General features: G+C 34.8%; 1 protein-coding gene across 1 annotated transcript in view; it reads left to right on the top strand.

Moving 5' to 3' along the window:
- Positions 1 to 411, top strand: part of PTBP3 (polypyrimidine tract binding protein 3) — an 88,932-nt gene extending 88,521 nt beyond the window's left edge. Inside the window, 1 exon segment of the mRNA XM_027839071.1 lies at positions 330 to 411. Within this exon segment, the coding sequence (XP_027694872.1) occupies positions 330 to 411 (82 nt within the window).
- The last annotated feature ends 19,953 nt before the right edge of the window (positions 412 to 20,364 follow it).

The following is a 20,364-nucleotide window of genomic DNA, read 5'->3' as shown; positions in this document are numbered from 1 at the left end:
ATCAGCAGAGGCAAATAAACACCAGCAGTTGGAAAGAAGACCTTGAACCTAAATCATCTATAAGATAGGAGGCAGTGATTCCTCTAAGATCAAACTATCCTTGGTTATTGTTAATATGAAATAAGATTACCTATGGAAAATACTTTGTAAGGTTATTGTGTATATGTTTTAGGATTCTTTGATATGATTTAAATCTTAATATTCAGCAATCATGACATTTACATTCGTATTAAAGTAATTATGTTGTTTAAACTACAATACAAGTTAATACAACTTAATTTGTGGTAGTCAAGAATGAAGCAATTATGATTTTTTTTCTGTTTTCTTAGACCTTCAGTTATGGTTGATGACCTGAAGAATCTATTTACAGATGCCGGATGTACAGTTAAAGCCTTCAAATTCTTCCAGTAAGTTCTTCCCTGTTAGAAACTTATTAGCAATAAATTTATGTCCTTTTAGATTGTGTGTGTGAGAGAGAGCGAGAGAGAGAGAGAGCCATAATTTGGCTCAAACCTCTGTGTGTGTGTGTGTGTGGGGGTGTGTGTGGGTGTGTGTGTGTGTATGAGATAGTTTTGAATAGAATATTCAAATTATATTTATAGTGGATGGGATTTACAGTTGCTTAAACATATGTGTTCTCTTTCCCAGGAAAGATCGCAAAATGGCACTCATCCAGTTGGGATCTGTGGAGGAAGCAATTCAGGCACTTATTGAGCTGCATAATCATGATCTTGGAGAAAACCACCACCTCAGAGTCTCCTTCTCAAAGTCAACAATTTGACTTTTCTGTGAACTTTCCTTTTAAGACTGGACCACAATTTGAATAAAACCTTCAGACAGAGACTGAAGCAGCTTAAGATGAATTCTGCCTCTTTTACAAAATATTGAATTAAACTCTCGCTGAGTTTGATGTTTGAGTGTGTTCATACACAGTAAAGAATCAAGGGATTACCTTTTTTTCCATTATTTTCTGTCAGTATGTGGTAAAAAGTTTATTATTATTTCTCCATATCAGAGTTTCTGTGGAAATATCCTATTTTTTAAAAAAAGGAGTATTTTTTTCAATCAGATGCCCTGTTAAATTCTCTTTCAGGGGACAGCCTATTTTTGGTCCAAATCAAGCTTACACAACATTTCTAAATTTCCTTCATGGTTTGAATTATTTAAACATAAGTACTTTAAAATCACTTTGTGTAAGCAAAAATTCATATATTTGTCTCTGACTAGAAAGTATGACTCCTGTGCAGAGAAATATTAGTTCATGAATTCTTGGTCACTACTTTGTGACACATGATAATGAATTCAAAGGCAAATTGAAGGACTCTGATATCTCAAACGTAAATTTATAAGTATAAATTCCTAATGAAAAACAATTAATCTTTTCCCTCATTCATTGGACTCTTCTGAATCATTCTTATGTTCTTAATTTTATTATGGAAGTAAGATTTTTGGAGAAAGGCAGTGCCTGACTCTCTCCCCAAATCAAGTTGGATTGAAATAGAACCAGGACCTGTTTATAGGATTAATTAATGCTTTTATTGCATAAAAATCATGTTTTATCTGAATTCACAATGACATTTTTCCCATGAAATGATGTGTAGTATGATTCTAGAAAAATTAAAAGGAAAAATAATCCTAATTAAAAACTACTTTTTTACATTTGTTTTCAGATAATAAAAAAGTTTACAGTCTTAAGGAAAATATTCAGGTCTATCATATGGTTTGACAGATTTTTTAAAAGTTATTTTTGGTAAGGTCTTCTTTTAAAAAAAAAGTTTAAACCTCAAGGGTTTTTTGTACCACTATAATCTAATACTTAAATCAAAATTACTGTGTATTTACTTAATTTCTTATTACGTGCCTTATTATGTGCTTATAATGATACAATAGCTTAGAGTTTTATCTAAAGTATCTTGAAAACTGTATTGTGGGCTTGGTAAGAGAGATTTTTTTTTTCTTTTTGATCTTTAGGATTTAAAATGTTTTCATTGTGATTTTAAAAATGGTTTTCAATAAGTAGTAGTCTGAATTCAAATTTTTGGTGCTTTGGTGCAGAAATGGGGTGGGGTGGTGGGGTTTGTGGGATTGGTAATAACTCAGTGCATACCCTGTAGGCCTCTTCAAATTTTACCTGTTAGCAATCAATGCCACTTAACCTGATAATTTTTTACTGTAAAGCATGGTCCCAATTTGTTGATTTTGTGTATACCCATCAGAATTTGTCTCAGGATTCCTTGTTTATTTTTTTTCTCAGTACTAAAGAGAGAACTTGCTTTTCTTTGCTAATATAGCTTCATTATTAAATGCCCACGTATTTGAAGAGTAAGGGAAGATTGGATTTGGAAGGGGGGGAGAGTATCTTCTCTTTATTTTGTTGAATGTAAGAGTGTATTTTAATGTTGCTTCAGTAATTGTATAATGTGACTTTTTTTTAAATTAAGCAACTTTTGCTTAACTATTACTTTGATGCTTGATCAGATTTTTAAAAGCATTTTTCATTTTTTAAGAAGTCATTTTTGTCAACCCTTTTTACTTATTTCAGATTTTAATAGATTATATTAAGACTCAGTACTTGTGATTCATCTCAGTTATTCAATTTCAACATGTTTCCTTGCCACCAGCCATTAATTTAATACAGTGATGATCTTGTGAGAAAAACTAGATCAAATTTCTTGTAGTAATCTTTCTAATAAAATTCAGAGATTGAAAGAATTATGATAGTCAAGGAGAAACAATTTACTTAGTCATTGATAATGATAATGTTAGAATAGGAAGGAACATGAAGTTATCATGAGGTGGACCATTTTAGCATTGGTTGAATAGGCAGTTATGAATTATTTTGTGTGTCACCTATTAAATGGTAGAAGAGACATTAATTTTTTAGGTAATAAACTAGAATTTGTGTGTGTGTGTGTGTGTGTGTGTGTGTGTGTGTTTATCCACACAGTACTTAGGATACTAAAAGAGCTACATTATTCTATGACATATATTCGGAGTATTTTGTATTCCTCTTTTGGTTAGAAAATATCATATGACTTAAGAAACTTATTCTCATAAGATAGTCAAGCTAAGTGCGGCAAAGGAACACTGATAGAAGGCAGATCATAATGGAGTTGAATGTAATTATGAAGCAGATCTTTAAATCTGAAAGAACATTTGAATCCTTATCAGGGACTTTGTGTATATATGTGTATGTATGTATATACGTATATATTCATACATACACTATTCTGATATTGTATATACATATGCACATAACATTTTAATTTATTGACAAAGAAAATCTAAATTAAGATTTGGAAAAGACATATTCTTGTATAAAAATAGGTTGTTTGGAAAAATTCAATTTTTGTCTAAAATTAGCCCAAGTATTATCCATTTGGGCTTGTTGTTTGAATTATAGAGGTCTACAGTCTATGTGTTGACACAGGTTTTGTAAAAGAAAAAAAATTGGGTGGTGGAAAATCAAGATCTGTGTGCTTTTTTAATTTTGGCATGCATTTATTCTCTATCTTCTAAACCTTTTTTTTCTTCATTTTTGCTGTTCTATAGTGTTAATTTTTTCAAGTTTATGTACTTTATTTTAAAAGAATACTATATCACTTTTGGAGGTCTCTTGGCTTTTAGATAAAGTGTCGATGCAGATTTCAAAAATAGCAGTACATTTAAAATGCAACTCTGACTATTATAGGTTAGGCTGAAATACAAGTTCTTGTTTTCTTAGGATATTAAAATAATTCACTAGTCCGGTTTAAAAAATAAAAACAAAACAGAACAAAATACAAATCAAAAAATCCCTCTGGTTATTTTCCCCTAATAGCAACTTGTTGGAGAAGAGTAGAATGACCTGATAGCTCCATTGTGAAAGTCAGTATAAGTGTTGGGTGTTGATAACTTTTTCCATTTTATGGATTACTAAGAGATGAAGATTTTGTTGTTTGAAGAAATTTGGGCTTTTTCTGTCAGTCAGTGCAGCGCTCTAAGACTATAAATTGTAGAGGTATCCTTAGTCTATTTTCATTAAAAGGGAATTTCCTCATTCAGAATCCCCTATAGCAATGAAATGTCAGGTCCAAAAAGCATGTCAGTGACACACACACACGCAAAAAGTTTTGCCTTTTTTTTTTTTTTTAAAAGAATTTGGCTCCATTTAGCACAAGTGTCAAATACATGACTAACAAATTCCAGTGGAAAAATTAAATAGACTCAAATAATGTTTTTATTTGATATAGCAGTTTAGGGTCACATTACATTTAAATAAATGGAAATAGTCTTATAGGTCTTTATTTTTCTTATAAATGGTACTTGGAGAACATTTATGAAGTATTTTTAAAAATCCATGATTTCATAAGTGTGTGTACTCCCTCCCATGATGCAGGTAATAAGTGTTAAGACCTATGCCTTAGAAGATGAGTTGGCATTGTTGCCCTCCCCTACCCCCCCCCCCATACCCCCCCCCCCCCAAAAAGGAAACACACACTTGGTGGGCAACCTTCTAGTGATAGGACCAATCTGACTGGATTTCAAGTGGTAGCTGTACTGCATGACCGTAAGTGTTTCCTTGAAGCCTTTTCAGCCTAGTGTTTAGATGCAGAATTTGTGTTTTGATACATATATAACCTTCAAGAATCCAAGATCACCCCATGGTCTTGATAAGTCAGTGGAGTAGCATTTCAGTAGAGACTTGAAAAATAAAAATGGAATTTAGCTTGATATTACAATTCCATTTTCCTTCAGCATTTTAGATGTCTTTTGCATATAAAATGAAATAAAGAACAATTATGTAAACCATCTAAAAGACCTATCATGATTGAAATAATTATTTTAGTCTGGGTGTTTCTGCTTTGACTTAATGTTTTTATTGTTTTAAAAGTTGAAATTAGAAATTGAATGTCAAAGAAAGCTTTTGCAATTTTAATATAATTTTTCATGATTTGATTTACTCATGAGTGTCTGTATTAGCCCCATTTTATGTGCAATAATTTTAAGTGATTGGAGTCTTTGAGCCTCTGTATTTTAAAGACAGAAGAGAGCCATCACTGTTAGTGCTGTATTTTACGCATAATTTTGCAAACAAATTCAAAATATCTGTCTTTTAGGAAGAGTGTGTAAGTTACTTTACAGTAGCAGTTTTGCCTTTATACATTTGTTGTTTGTCATCTCATCCTTTCTCTAAATTTGAGCAAAAGATAACAGGGATGAAACTACAGACTACTCCCTATGAATCACACTTTAAAAGTTTGCCAAACTTTTAGTCCATCTCCTGGATTCCTTCTGTGTACTGCTATTTTTAAAACCAATATGAGAGTATACCTGTGCTTAAAGCCGTTTTTGTTTGCCTTTTCCTTTGTCTTGATCTGTTGTTACCTAGAAAAAAAACTGCCAGACTTAAAAGTTTTACTGTTGTGCTGAAAGAAATATAATTCAGATTGCACAGGAGTTTTCCTTTAAGCAAAATTTAACTCTGCTGTCTTTTAGAATATGTTTGTAATATACAAGACTATTTGTAATTTTTTTTCAGAGCAGAAATTCCTAGCATACTACAAATTATGAATTGCTAGAAGAAAAAAAATTTTAAATGTACTATTTGACTTGGGGGTTTTTGTAGAGAGGAAAAAAAAAACAAAAAAAAACCAGGACCAAAGTTTATGTGCCTTCAGTAGTCTTAATTGTCCTTCCCCCAACCCCTTTTTCGCACTTACATAGAATCAGTTTCCATAAACTATGTACTATATAATTTTTTTTTTAATGTTGGCCCACTGACTATCCATACATGCAAAAATTGTGACTCTCTAAATGAGATCTCAGTTACTCCTTTGCCTTTACCTTATGATACTCACTGTACAGCGTTGTGCAGGAATCCAATATAGGGCTGCTTCAGATCTTGTAGGGGTCATCGTATCTTTTCTAACTTGGGGTATGTGGCGTAGTGGGATAATAGCCTGGTCCAGTGCCCTTGGAGATAGGAGTTATGATCAGAAGCTTCTTTTTGTCAAGCTTAGATCAGCACTGTAAACTTTTTTTTTAAGTTCTTGGATTTCTGCGTTGTTTGTGATGTTAGTGAATATTTAAATAGCTACTTTCATACTGTCATTTTAATCACATTCCAGTCTGTTTGTTTTTTTTTTAACATTGTTACCCAAATCCTTCAAAGGTTCATCCTAGATCCATAGCAGCACAAATCATAAAGATTGCTGACCAAGCAAGTTTTTGCATCGGAATGTCACCTCATTGCTCTGACCAAAGACTGACTGTTCTGGTTTTACTGAGACATTCTCTTAAACTTTCCCCACTCTCCCCCAAGCTCCTTTCTGAAAGAAGACCCAATGCAAAGTGGCCTTTTCTTTGTATTTTCTATTTGGTGAATGGACCACTTAGTGAAAAATGGGAGTTTAAATGTGAACAGAGTGATTTGGGTTAAAGGCAAGGGATGATGGATTATTTTCAGTACTGTATTCAAGAAAAAAAATAGCACAGCTAGGAGCCTCTGACATTCTATCGTGTTTTAAATGGTCTGTTCATAAAATTCCCTTTTTCAGTTTGTAAGAATGTTCATCTAACACAAGAAAATGCTGTAAATATTTGTAACAACATTTTTTTACCTGGCAAAAAAAAAAAAAGGTTTTTGGGAACAAGTTAAAGTATAAAGTGGTTTTATATAAAAACATCAATTGTCTTGTATATTTTGATAAGCAACAGTACCAGCTTTCATTTGTAAAGCAGTTTGTGGCATTGGAGGAAAAAAGGATTCCATGTCTGTTGAAATGACTTATGTTATAAATGCAAAGAAGATAAAATATTAAAGAAACATATTTTCTAACTGCGTAGTGCATGGTTAATTCAAGCTTCTGTATACTACAGTATATTCCATTTCTCCTAAGTTTGTGTATTTGCTGATTATTATTACTTGATTATCTATACTTAACTCTTTTCCTAACAACTCTAGTGTTATAGCATGCCTTTTAATAAATGTCATGACATCTGTACTCTCTTAAAATTTCCTGTGTTCTTGTCTGTTGCTTTGGGTTTCCCCCTTGTCTGATTGTAACTCTAATGATGTCTTACTTTTATTTTTTCTTATAGCCATCTAAACTGATGCCTTTTTTATAGAGTAGAAAGCACACGAATGAAATGTTTGAAGTATCATAATCATACAAATCAAAAATATTGTTGTAACTCCACAACTGTTTATGGAACAATTGTCTTTATTGGAGGTGTCAGAAATTTACCAGTCTTGTTTTGCTGTTATCTTTATTATTTCCACCTTCATATTTATCCTCTATTGTAACCAATACAGGACAACCATATCCTGCACAATATTAAGCTTCCCAACATTTGTTTCAGATCATTAATATATTAGAACAAACCTTCACCATATTACGAAACTCCAATGTTAATGATTAATCACCAGTGTATAATGTTCCTATAGAAATTAACTGGCCCTTGTAATACTGTTTTTTTGAACATCATCTTTTTTTCTAAAACCAATTAAGAATATTAGGTGGGTACACCTATATATCATTTCAAACATGCAATGCAAGAAAAGTTTGGCTTCGGGGCAGCTACTTGGCGCAGTGGATAGAACACTGGCCCTAAAGTCAAGAGGACCTGAGTTCGAATGCAGTGTCAGACCAAACACTTGACACTTACTAGAGCTGTGTGACCCTGGGCAAGTCACTTAACCTCAATTACCTTAAAAAAAAAAAAAAGAAAAGGAAAAAAAAGAGAAGTTTGACTTGATGTGAACATTTTGGGATGGATGCTCAATTTCAGATAGGTCTACTTCAGATCATAATTTGACCCAAGATATCATAGCTGCCATTTTTTCCCTTTGGCAACTAATCCAAGGTGGAAGAAACAGCTATTAGGATTAAAGGATAGAGATCCCCATAAATATCCCTCAATTTGTATCATCTCTCAAGAGTGGAAATTTATTGCAAGTATTTCTCAGTACAAAATTATTTTTACTCATTTTTTCCTGACCAGCACTTTCACTCTGAATTTAAGTTTTTGAAAATCTCAGTGTCTCTATTCCATAAATGTCACCTGCACTTGCCTATAAGAATGCTAAACCTTTTAATAGGTGTTTCTCAGTCCTATGGATTAGAAGTAATTGGTTATTATTTTAAGGACATTTAAAAAGTATGTGTATGCATATAACCAGATACCCCTTTCTGCCTAAAAAAACTTGGAATTTTCACATATAACACACCCTTTGATTTCCTTTGACCAAGATTGAAAGGTGTTTATTATTTTGTATGACATGCCTGTGATATCCCTGGGGTAGTGGATATTTGTGTGGTGTTAGGTGTTTGGGGGAAGAGGTTTTCTGAAAACTGCTAACCACAGAATAACTTAGGAAAACCAAATGTTCCTTTATGAAAGACATCTTCCTTAATTTCTCTAAAAGATTTTAATAGGCCATTATAATTCATAATTGTGTTAGTAATTCTACAAAGTGGAAAAAAAAGGTATAGCGTATGTTTTATATTATTAGTGAAACAAGTTGCCATACTAGGATTAGGACCCATAGGAAGGATATTTTTACAGAAGCTATCAATTGTAAGTAAATGACATGGAAGAAAATTTGAGCCATAATAGAATCTTGAAATAAACAACATGTGCTATTATTTGTTAAGACAAATACCATATCCGACTTCCCTGTTTTAAAGTGTAGTATTTATAGCAATAATTGAAGAATTAAAAAATTAATGTAATTGTGTGCTAGAGGGTGCAAATACAAGTTCTTTACCCACAATTACAATCTTGATTCTTCTTGCATGCTTGTTTTTACATGTCTCTCCAGCCTGTCTTGTGTTCTAATTCAACTTCTTATAGAGATCACTATCCTTTGTTTATATTCTGGGGTCATTGCTTTTATGAACTACAGGATTGGGTTACTGAGCTATAGGATTTATTTCTCCCCAACTTCTAATATAAAAACAAAATTATTTTGAACTATAGACCATCTTAACAAGAGCCAGTATTTCAGAGTATATAATGTGCAGAGCACAGGAATTATGTTTGGGTCACATTTTGGTGGGGAGGGGAAGAGAAGAGAATAAGCTTTTATTAAGCACCTACTTTGTGTCACACACTAAGTGCTTTACAAATATTAGATCCTCACAACACTAGGTGCCATTATTATTCCCATTTTATAATTGATGACTGAGGCAAACAGGCGAAGTAAGGGTCACAGCTCAGAAGCATCTTTGTTTAGATTTGAATTCTGGTCTTCCTGATTCTAACACCAAAGCTCTATCTGCTGTACCACCTAGCTGTGCTGTTTTAGGAAGGACCTTGAACTGCAGAGTGGTCAGAAAAATGCAACCAGGACAGTGAGTGGCCTGGAAATGACTCCAAAGGAGAATCAGTTGAAAGACTCTGGAATGTTTAATCTAGAGAAAAGGTTGAGGAAGGAGGGGAGAATTGCATTACATCTTTCTTCAGTTATTTTAAGGATCATCATGTGGAAAAAGGATTAGATTTGGGCTTGTCCTTGGCCCCAGAGGGAAGAAATGGGAGTAAATGGATGTGAGATGCATAGAGGTAGGTGGAAGGCTTCATTAGCATTTGTTATGACATGTTGTAGAAGGATTCCTGTTCAGATGCAGTTTGGACTAACTAGCCCCCGAAGTCTCTTCCAATTCTTAGATCCTTTAATATAACTGATATGTGTCTTCCCCCAAAATTGTTCTCTGACCTACTTCCCCAAATGTGTTAGTTATAGCTGAGGAACTTATAAAAAACACTAGCAGAAAAATCAGTTTAACACATTTATTAGGCACCTGATATATGCCAGGCACTACGCTAAGCACTGAGGATATAAAGAAAAGGAAAAAAACAGTCCCTGTCTTAAGGAACTTAATAATCTAATTTGGGAGACTAAGTGAGACTAACTGTATACAAACATGATCTATACAGGGTAAATTGGAGATATCTCAGAGGACATGCTAATTAACATTAAGAAGAAAAAGCTTGTAGAAGAAAGGATTTTAGCTAAGACTTGAAGGAAGCCGGGAGGCAGAGAAGAGAAAGAGAATTCCACGCATGGGGGACATTCAGTGAAAATACATGGCGCTGGGAGATTGAATATCTTATTCAAGCAACAAGGCCAGTGTCACTGAATCAGAGTATGTGGAGGGAAATAACAGGTAAGAAGACTGGAAGAACTAAATTTACATTGAAAAAGATTACCATTTGTTAAATATTGACTAGACCTTTGGTTTTGCAAAGCTGCTTAATTCAAATGGGTTAGGTGGCATAGTTGATAGATTGCCAGACCTGGAGTCAAGAAGACTCATCTTTCTCAGTTCAAATCTGGCCTCAGACATTTATTAGCTGTGTGATCCTGGGCAAGTCGCTTAACCCTGTTTGCCTCAGTTTCCTCATCTGTAAAATATGCTGGAGAAGGAATTGGCAAACCAGTATCTTTGCCAAAAAAGGAAGACTCAGATTACAAGTGAAAAAACAACTGAACAGATGTTTAATTTTCTCTAATCCTTTACTCGATTGCTACAATTTCATTCAGATGCCTATCCTCATTTCCAAAATGAGAGAACTTCTTAAAAGTTCTTAAAAGTTACTTGGAAATATCTTTCCACTACCTGGCAGTCATAAGTACGTAATAAATGATTCCAGATTCATTCACTAATTCCTAGAAAATACATGATGACAAAAGGCTACTATGAATTCATTATGACTTTTGAATGAATTGGTATTTGAATAATTACAACAGCATCTACATACATTTGAAAAAGTAACAACTTTGTGTGTGAAGCATTCATGCTACAGAATAAGAATCAAAATAACAATGCAAATTTGTGGAATGGAATCCTGGACTTGTTGGAATAATTCTTCGGCCCTACAGGGGTCCTTGGCCCACAAGCAAGAACTATTACAATGGAGAATACAAAGAACAATAAGGTACAATCCCTGACATCTAGGTGCTTATTGCCTAATGGGGGTAATAAAAATGTATATACTATAGTGTGAAAAAAAGTGAATCAGTAATAAAGACCTATTAATTTGGGCCAAAATGTTCATTGCAATACTTTTTTAGGGGAAGCACAGTGGATAGGAGGAAAATAAGCTCACTGAATTTGGCTGGAAAACTAAAATATGAATGCAGCAGAATATTGCTGTGCAAAGAGTAGTGACTTGATAAATATGAAGATTCAAAGAATTGTGGAAGATTGGTATGAACTTTTGTAGCATGAAACACACAAAACCAAGATAACAATGTACATGCTGACTCTAAATGCAAATTAAAAGGTTATTATAAGGAAGTTGAACTCTGAGTAATGGAAAAATAAAGGAGGGCACAGAGAAGAAAAAAGTGAAACATTTCTTCCCTCATGGCAAGGAGTAGGAGTTGGGAATGGGGATTGGGATTAGAGTGAGGGTGCTACTGGGTCAGAATATTGTATACATTGAGTATTATTTTTGTTTATTTTAATTTGTTCCAAAAGTGTTCAGCATGGGATACAGAGTGGAAAATAATTGTGACAAAGACAAAAGGCATCAATAAAATGTATTTTTTCATATTTTTTCTTTATTATTTTATTTTTTCCCCAGTTACATGTAAAAACAATTTTTAACATTCATTTTTAAAACTTTTGAGTTCCAAATTCTCTCTCTTCCTCTTTTCCCACCCTCCTCATTAAAAAGGCAAGCAATTTGATATAGGTTATACATGAGTAGTTATACAAAATATATCCATAATAGTCATGTTGTAAAAGAAAACATAGACAAAAACAAAAACAAAACCTCAAGAAAAATTTTAAAAGTAAAAAAAAAAGTATGTTTCAAACTGTATTCAGACATCATCAGTTCTTTCTCTGGGGATGGATAGCACTTTTCATCATAAGTTGTCTTAGATCATTGTATTGCTGAGAATAGCTAAGTCATTCAGGGCTGATCATCTTACACTGTTACTGTTGCTTTGTACATAGTACATTTCACTTTGCATCAGCCCATGCAAGTCTTTCAAGGTTCAGCTATTCCGCAATTGATGGACATCCCCTCAATTTCTAATTCTTTGTCCCCAGAAAAGAGCTTCTATAAATATTTTTGTACATATAGGTCCTTTTCCTTTTTTTAAAAATCTCTTTGGGGATATAGACCTAGTAGTGGTATTGCTAGGTCAAAGGGTATGCATGGTTTTATAGCCCTTTGGGCATAGTTCTAAATTGCTCTACAGAATGGTTGAATCAGTTTACAACTGCACCAACAATGCATTGGTGTCTCTTTTTTCCTGATCATCATTTCTTATGGTACAATAGTATTCCATCATAATTACATACCACAACTTGTTCAGCTATTCCCCAATTGATGTAGAAGCTGCTAAATCTTGTCTTATCCTGACTGTGGCTCCATGATACTTGAATTATTTCTTTCTGGTTGCTTGCAATATTTTCTCCTTGACCTGGGAACTCTGGAATTTGGCTATAATATTCTGGGAAGTTTTCATTTTGGGATCTCTTTCAGGAGGAGATCGGTGGATGCTTTCAATTTCTATTTTGCCCTCTGGTTCTAGAATATCAGGGCAGTTTTCCTTGATAATTTCTTGAAAGATGGTGTGTAGGTTCTTTTTTTTTATCATGGCTTTCAGGAAGTCCAATAATTCTTAAATTATCGATCTTGGATCTATTTTCCAGGTCAATTGTTTTTCCAATGAGATATTTCACATTGTCTTCTATTTTTTTTCATTCTTTTTATTTTGTTTTATTGTTTCTTGTTGTCTTGTGGGGTCATTAGCTTCCATTTGCTCTATTCTAATTTTTAAGGAATTATTTTCTTCAGTGAGCTTTTGGACATCCTTTTCCATTTGATCAATTCTGCTTTTTAAGGCATTCTCCTCATTGACTTTTTGAATCTCTTTTACCATTAGGTCTAATCTGTTGTTTAAGGTGTCATTTTCTTCAGTATTTTTTTGTGTCTCCTTTACCAAGCTGTTGACTCATTTGTCATGATTTTCTTGCATCATTCTCATTTCTCTTCCCAATTTTTCCTGTACCTCTCTTAATTGATTTTCAGAATCGTCTTTGAGCTCTTCCATGGTCTGAGATGAATATTCATACTTTTCTTGGAGGCTTTGGATATAGAAGCTTTGATTTTGTTGTCTTCTTCTGAGTGTGTGTTTTGATCTTCCTTGTCACCAAAATAACTTTGATAGTCAGAGGTTTGTTTGGTTTTTTTTTTTCATTGTTTGCTCATTTCCCCAGCCTATCACTCGACTTTAAACTGTTAAAGTAAGGCTCTGCTTCCAGGGTGGAGGGCACACTGTCCCAAGCTTCAGCTATTTTCAGAGGCACTTTTAGGGACCTGTAAGTTTTTAGTTCTTCCAAGGTAGTTTGGAAGGTACTACTCTCCTGGCCTGTGCTGTGTTCTGTGAGTGACTACAAGCACTCTTTTCTGCCCAGGAACTGTGAGGAGGGTCCCCCCTCCACTGCAGCTGCAAGCTCTGGTGTGCTAATGCTCCTCCTCACCCTGGGACTGCCACTCAGGACTCCAACCTGGATCTGAGTATGGGCAAAGAAACAGAGTCTTGCCTCAGTGCTAGCAAAAAGACTGTGGTAATCTCCTGACCCCTTTACCATCTGGGGGCTGAGAGCTCCAGAAGCAGCCCTTGCAGCTGCTACTGCTGATTTAGTCACTCCCAAGGACTGCTCCTGGTTTGCTGGGCCAAAGGCTGTGCTGGCACAGCCTGAGCTGGACTGTGCTTCACTCTTACCCTGGTGCATCAGAAAGGAAGGTGCATGCCGACCTTCCAAATTGTCTTCGGCTAGAAATTTGTTTCACTCCGTCTTTTTGTGAGTTCTGCTGTTCTAGAATTTGTTTAGAGTCATTTTTTAAAGGGATTTGGAGGGATTTAGGGGAGAGCTTAGGCAAGTCCCTGCCTTTACCTGCCATCTTGGCTCCACCTTAAAATGTATTTTTTAAAAGGCAGAGAAATCATATAATCTGTTGAGGATGATAATTATAATGTGTCATTTCCCTGATTCAGAATATGAAATTGAGACATTAGATTTGGATCAGTCCAGATAACCATACACACACTTCACAAGTTTTAATAGTAGCACTTAAAGAACTTGTGTTGAAGTTTTAATTAACTTAGATCTCTTGACTCTAGGCTCAGTACTCTATCCATCTAGCTGCCTCACACATAGTGTCTGGCACATAATAGGTGCTTAATAAATGCTTGTTGATAGACTGACAGAAACACACACAGACAAAATATACACACACATAGATCTGATTACATCACTCTATTCAATAAATTTCAATGACTCTATTACATTTAGAGTCAAACACAAATTCCTCTGTTTAACATTTAAAGCTTTTATGACGGGGCTCCAACCTACCTAGTTTTTCAACCTTAGTATGTATCACACCTTCACTTACTCCACCCTCCACTTCTTCTCACTTCTACATCTTTGAATAATGGTAATACAAGCATTTACATAGTACTTTAAAGTTTTCAAAGTGCTTTACAAATAAATATTTAATAATTGTATCCCTATAACAACCTGGGAGGTAGTTACTATTATTATGTCTGCTTTACAGATGAGTAAACTGAGGCAGTCAAAGGTTAGTTGACTTGCCCAGGATTACACATCTAATAAATACCTGAGAGTGGATTTAAATGCAGATTTTTCCTGGCTCAGTACAGCTCTCTAACCACTGTACCACATAGCTGCCTCAAATCTCTAACTTTCCCCAAAAAATCAGCTCAAGAGCTACCTCATACATAGCACCCTATGTAATTACTCCCCATTAGCTACTAGTGCCTCACTTTCAGTGGGGGAAGTTAACTTGTATTAACTTTGCATAGTCTTACAAATGTACATTTTTTTTTCCCTGATAAGGGTATAAGCTCCCTGAGGACAGAGACCGTTCACCGTGTTTGTCTTTGTATCTCCATCACCTACTACAGAATCTGACACATAGTAGACACTGATTATTTGAATATAGTGTTCTGGCACTATAAAGGGGCATTAGAATCACCTGATGTATTTTGTTATATTTTATAGGTGAAGGGACTCAACCCCACATTCTGAGTTATTAGGGATAATGCAATTTTCCTGAAAAAACAAAACAAAATAAAACCAGAAGCAGAGTTTCAGTTGGGGGAAAAAGGCATCAGAAGTGGAAGAGGTAGTTGGAGAGCCTAGAGAACGTCAGACCAATGTGGGAATTTGTTTTGCTCCCCTATACATATTTATTACGAGGGGTTTTGTTTTGCTTTTCTTCCTTCCTTCCTTCCTTTCTTTCTTTGTTTCTTTCTAATTTGTGGTTAGAGTAGGGATAGAAATGTGAAAAAGAAAATAGAAAAAGAAAAGAGGATCACTGAAAGTTTTTTTTTTTTAATGTACAGGTAGAATGAAGGAAAGTCAGAAAGAAGACAAGGAGGACAGCTTTGAAAGCTACATGTTGAATGTGTTATATATTTAATAATTTATTATAAATATGTTTATTTAAAAGTAAAAACAAACTGTATATTATAGAGATTTGTAGTTTTCTGTATAACCCTTTTTTTAAGGTTCCACTTTGCCTATGGAATGCTAATTTTATTTGGTTTTTGTTAAAAAAAAATAGATTTTGAGGTTCTTTTTGAAGAAGGAAGAGCTGGATGGTCTTGGGAGAAAATAGTTACTTGTCCTCCAAGGAATGAAATAATAGACCCAGAGAAGTTACTGGGTCAGAGGTCATCCAGTGACTGAAGTATTACCAGCTCAAAAATACTGTCAACTTGATGAGAATAGGGGCCTATTAGATTCCTGTGGTCATGAATCCAAGTAATGATAGAATCTTCCAAGACATCAAAACAAATACTTGCTCTCCATCTCTGAGGATTCCACATGGGAACGGATGCTATTTCCAGAATGGACTGAAATCATGAGCAAGAAACTAAAAGACACTATTTATTTTCCTCATTGTTGCCCATTGAAAGCAAAGGTTGCAAAAGAAAAAATATTGATCCGAGAAGTAAACAGCTGACTAAGGAGATGGTATCTGAGAAAAATGGTAGAGACCTTTTTGATAAAATCATGGGTTAAGCAAGGATGTCCATTGTCACTACTATTATTGATTGTGGTTCTAAAATTCTAGATTCAGTGAAAGAACAAACAAATAAATTGGAGGAATAAGCATAGGTAAAGAAGCAACAAAATTATTACTGTTTTTGCTGATGATTGATGGTTTGCATTAAGAACTTTAGGAAGTCAATTAAATATTAATTGAAACAGTCAATAACTTCAGTAAAGTAGCAGGATATAAAATAAACTCAAAGAAATTATTAGCTTTTCTGTATATTACCATGAAAACACAGCAGGAAGAGATAGAAAAAGAAATTTATTCAAATTAACTAGAGAATGTATAAAATGTCTGGAAATCCACTCACCAAGATATACATGGGAATTTTATGAAAATAACTTCAAAACACTTTTATAGAATTAAAGGAAGACAAATAATTGGAGAAATATTAATTTCTCACAGTTGAGATGTGCTGACATAACAAAAATGACAATACTACCTAAATTAATTTTGTGATTCAGTGCCATATCAAGTAAATTACCAAAAGGCTGCTTCATAGAGCTAGAAGAAAATTAAAATAAAATTCATTTGGAGAAATTAAAGGTCAAGAATCTCAAGGGAAATAATGAAAAAAGTAGAAAGGAAAGGGGCCTAGCAATACCTTATTTCAAATTATACTAGAACACAGTAATCACCCAAACTATTTGGTATCATTTAAAAAAATAAAAAAGTTGATCAATGAAATAGATTAGGCATACAAAATGTAGAAGTAATCAAACATAGCACAGTATTTGATAAACCCAAAGACACCAACTCCTACAGTATGGACAAAAATTTCTGGGAAAATGGTAACATAGTCTAGGAGAAATTATGCTTAGATCAACATCTCACATTGATGCCACAATAAAGTACAAATGGATAAATGTCCTAGTATAACAGGTCACATCATAAATTAGAAAAAAATGGTAAACAGAATTTTTGCAATTATGGATAAGGGGAGAATTGATCAAACAAGAGAAAGGGATGATAAAAGATAAAATGGTTAAGATTTGATAATGTTTTTGTACAAACAAAATCAACGCACTTAGAAGGGAAATAGGTAATGAGGGAAAACTTTCAACAACATTTTCTGATAAAGGTCTGATATTTGAGATACATAGGGAATTGATACAAACATTTAGGAAGAATGATTTCCCAAGGAATAAGCAGTTCTCAGAAGAAGAAATGGTAGCTAGGTGGCACTAAATAGACCTGGAATTAGAAAGATTCATATTCAGGAGTTCAGATCCAACCTCAGATGCTTAATGGCTGTGTGACAAGTTATTTAATCCTGTTTGCCTCAGTTCCTCATCTTGGGCTGGAGCAGAAAACAGTAAACCACTCTAGTTTCTCTGCCAGGAAAACCCCAAACAGGATCACAGAGTTGGATATGACTTAAATGACTCAACAGCAACAAAAACAAACAACAAAAAAGAAATGCAAGTTATCAACATCCATGTGAAAAAATGCTCCAAACCACAAATAAGAAGAGAAATGCAAATTAAAACAACTTCAAGGTTTCCACTCAAACCTATTAGGCTGGTAAAGATAATTAAAAAAAGAAAATGATACTTGTTGGAGGGCCTGTGGGAAAACAGGGCACACTAATTTACTTTTGTAGAGCTGTGAAAGTCTGTTTTGGAAAGTAATATTGAACTATACCCAAATTATACCCAAAATATCACTAAACTATGCATACTTAGTGATATCACTACTGGGCATATATCCCATAGAGATAAAAGAAATAGGAATACCTAACATTTATATAGCACTTACTATGTGTCAGGCACTGTGCTAAGTGCTTTACATATATCTCATTCGTTACAACAACCCTAGTAGGTAAATGCTATTTTTTTTTTACAGATTTTTTTTTTACATTTTTACAGATAAGGAAACTGAGGCAAAGAGAATTAGTTAAATGACTTGCACAAGCTCATACAACTAGTTAGTGTCTGAGGCAGGATTTAAATAAGGTCTTCCTGAGTCCAGGCCCAGTATTCTATCCACTGTGCCACCTAGCTGCTGCCCTGAAGAAAGAGGGAAAGGACCCAAAAGTATAACAATATTTATAGCAGCACTTTTTGTTGTCATAAAGAACTGGAAACAAAGTGGGGCTCATCACTTGGGGAATGACTGAACAAATTAAGGTAAGAGAATGAAATGGCATTTTATTATACTGTAAGAAATGATAAAAGAGAAGAATTAGAAAAAAAATCTCTGAGATCTTTCATGAACTGAGGCAGAGTAAAGTAAGTAGAACTAGGAAAACAATTTCTACTGTGTCACTGAAAAACTTTAGAATTCTGATCAAATTGCCAATTATGACTCCAGAAGAATCACAATAAAGTCTACTTTTGACAGAGACTGATAATAAAGCCTGTTTTTGGTGACAGACTAAAATTTCAGAATGAAACCTACATTTCCAGGCATGACCAATGTGCGAATTTGTTTAGGCTAACTATATACCTGTTACAAAGGAGACCTTCTGTTTTTGTGGGGAAATGGATATTGATATAACAAAAAAGAAATAAAGAAAAACAAATTAAAGAAACATTTAAAAATACATGGAAGAGGGCAGAAAGAAGTTCAGACAAGCAGGGCAGCATTGGTACTTTCATGTTAAATTTAATATATACTTCTTGCACTCAGCCTGATGCTCTCAGGCTCTCCATCCAGTGGTTTGGTTCAAGACCATGGACATGGGCACAACTTCCAAAGCATAGAGGACTGAGGACTGATGCCCTATCTGGAAGTGCATACTCAATTCTGTCAATTCTCTTAATTCCCTCAGAAGCTAGGAAATTGGGAAAACTGCAGGTTCTTTTTTATTTCTTGAGGCTTACTACCTTCTCTCTACACCCCTGGATCCTCCTTTACAGAGGAACTCCCTGTCCCCATGCCTGTGCCTGCAGGATCCCCTTTCTCTTCTGGCCTCCTGGCCACCAGATCCCCGAAGCTGGATTCAGAGGAACTTCCCCAAGATTTGCCCCTAGGTTAGAACTGGAAAAAGCTCTGTCTCCAAGACCGTGAAAAGGAAAGCTTTTGTGCCTGGCCTCTGATCTAGAGGACCAAGATAAACTGTAAAAGTTCAAAAGAAAAATTAATATTCTTCTTCCTGTAGTCCCAGGCTAAGACTACAGTGAAAAGTTAGAACAGCTAAAAACATCTTAGCAGATTCTGGAGGTTTTGTAATTGATCATTGAGGGAGTTTTGAAATACCTCCTTACAACCCTGGTCACTCCCTTTCCCGCGAGTCAAGAGGGTATCTCAATGCAGCATTTACAGCCCAGGGTTTTTCTGTTAATCCCTCTCATCCCAGATCTGACTAGAAGAGAGTTTCAATCAACTTTGAATTTGACCTCCCCTGCTTGGTGAAAGAAAGGAGTGTTGTGAGGCAGCAGCTACAGCAGGGGTCCCACGGGCAATGGCCTTGGGCCCTGGGGCAACCCAGAAATCCTGGAAGTATCACCCAGGTTCTGCATATCCTGCTCACCGCCCCCCTCTCCCAGCAGCTGTGGGGAGAAAGGAAAGTGATCTTATCAAGGCAGTAGGAGTAACAGCCAGCCAGTCTCCAAACTTGGGTAAGCCCAATCTTTAAAGTTGTAGTTTTAACTGTTAATAGTAAGATACTGATTCTCTGTATAAAGTATTTTGGAAATGCATTCAACAACATTGAAGTCACCTGATTGGTAATGGGTTTGTTTCAAGTTTCAAATCGAGAAACTTTTGTATCAGTTATGTCAAGCAACTTTTCATAATTTGGTTACAACTAAAATAATTGTCTATCACTTACAAAAATTGTAAGATGGTTATTGTTTTAATGCTAAAACCTAAAGCTGGTGATTGATTACTGTGTGTGTGGAAAAAAGGGGAGGAGGTGAAAGCCTCATCCAGATTGGTTCTGTTCATTTAGAACAGTCCTCAGCTGTAGATAGGGGAGATAGGGTGGACAGGAAGCCCCTTCTCTGGGGTCCCTGTCAATCCCCTTATTTTGTAAACCTCCAAAAAGCTTGTTTGGGTTATGGAGTTCCTAAACAATGAACTTGGCTTGCTGAAAATTTGCAAATATATAGAAATGATCTCTAACAATTGGCTTTTATACCAGGACAAACTTAAATTTGAGATGTAAATCCTGGAAAATTTTTCCTAAGCTGTGATTAGTGAAACTTGCTGTTTGAGGTAAAAACTCTCAGGATTATAATGGATTTTATTTTGAATTGTCTGATGGATCATAATAATCTAAAGATAATCAATAGTCAACAATCCACCATCTGAGAGAAATGCCAC

The sequence above is a fragment of the Vombatus ursinus genome, unplaced genomic scaffold, assembly GCF_900497805.2.
Source record: "Vombatus ursinus unplaced genomic scaffold, bare-nosed wombat genome assembly UNPS02014832.1, whole genome shotgun sequence".
NCBI lineage: Eukaryota > Metazoa > Chordata > Mammalia > Diprotodontia > Vombatidae > Vombatus > Vombatus ursinus.
Note: the sequence above shows the minus strand (reverse complement) of the source record. Positions and strands in the feature narration are given on the sequence as shown.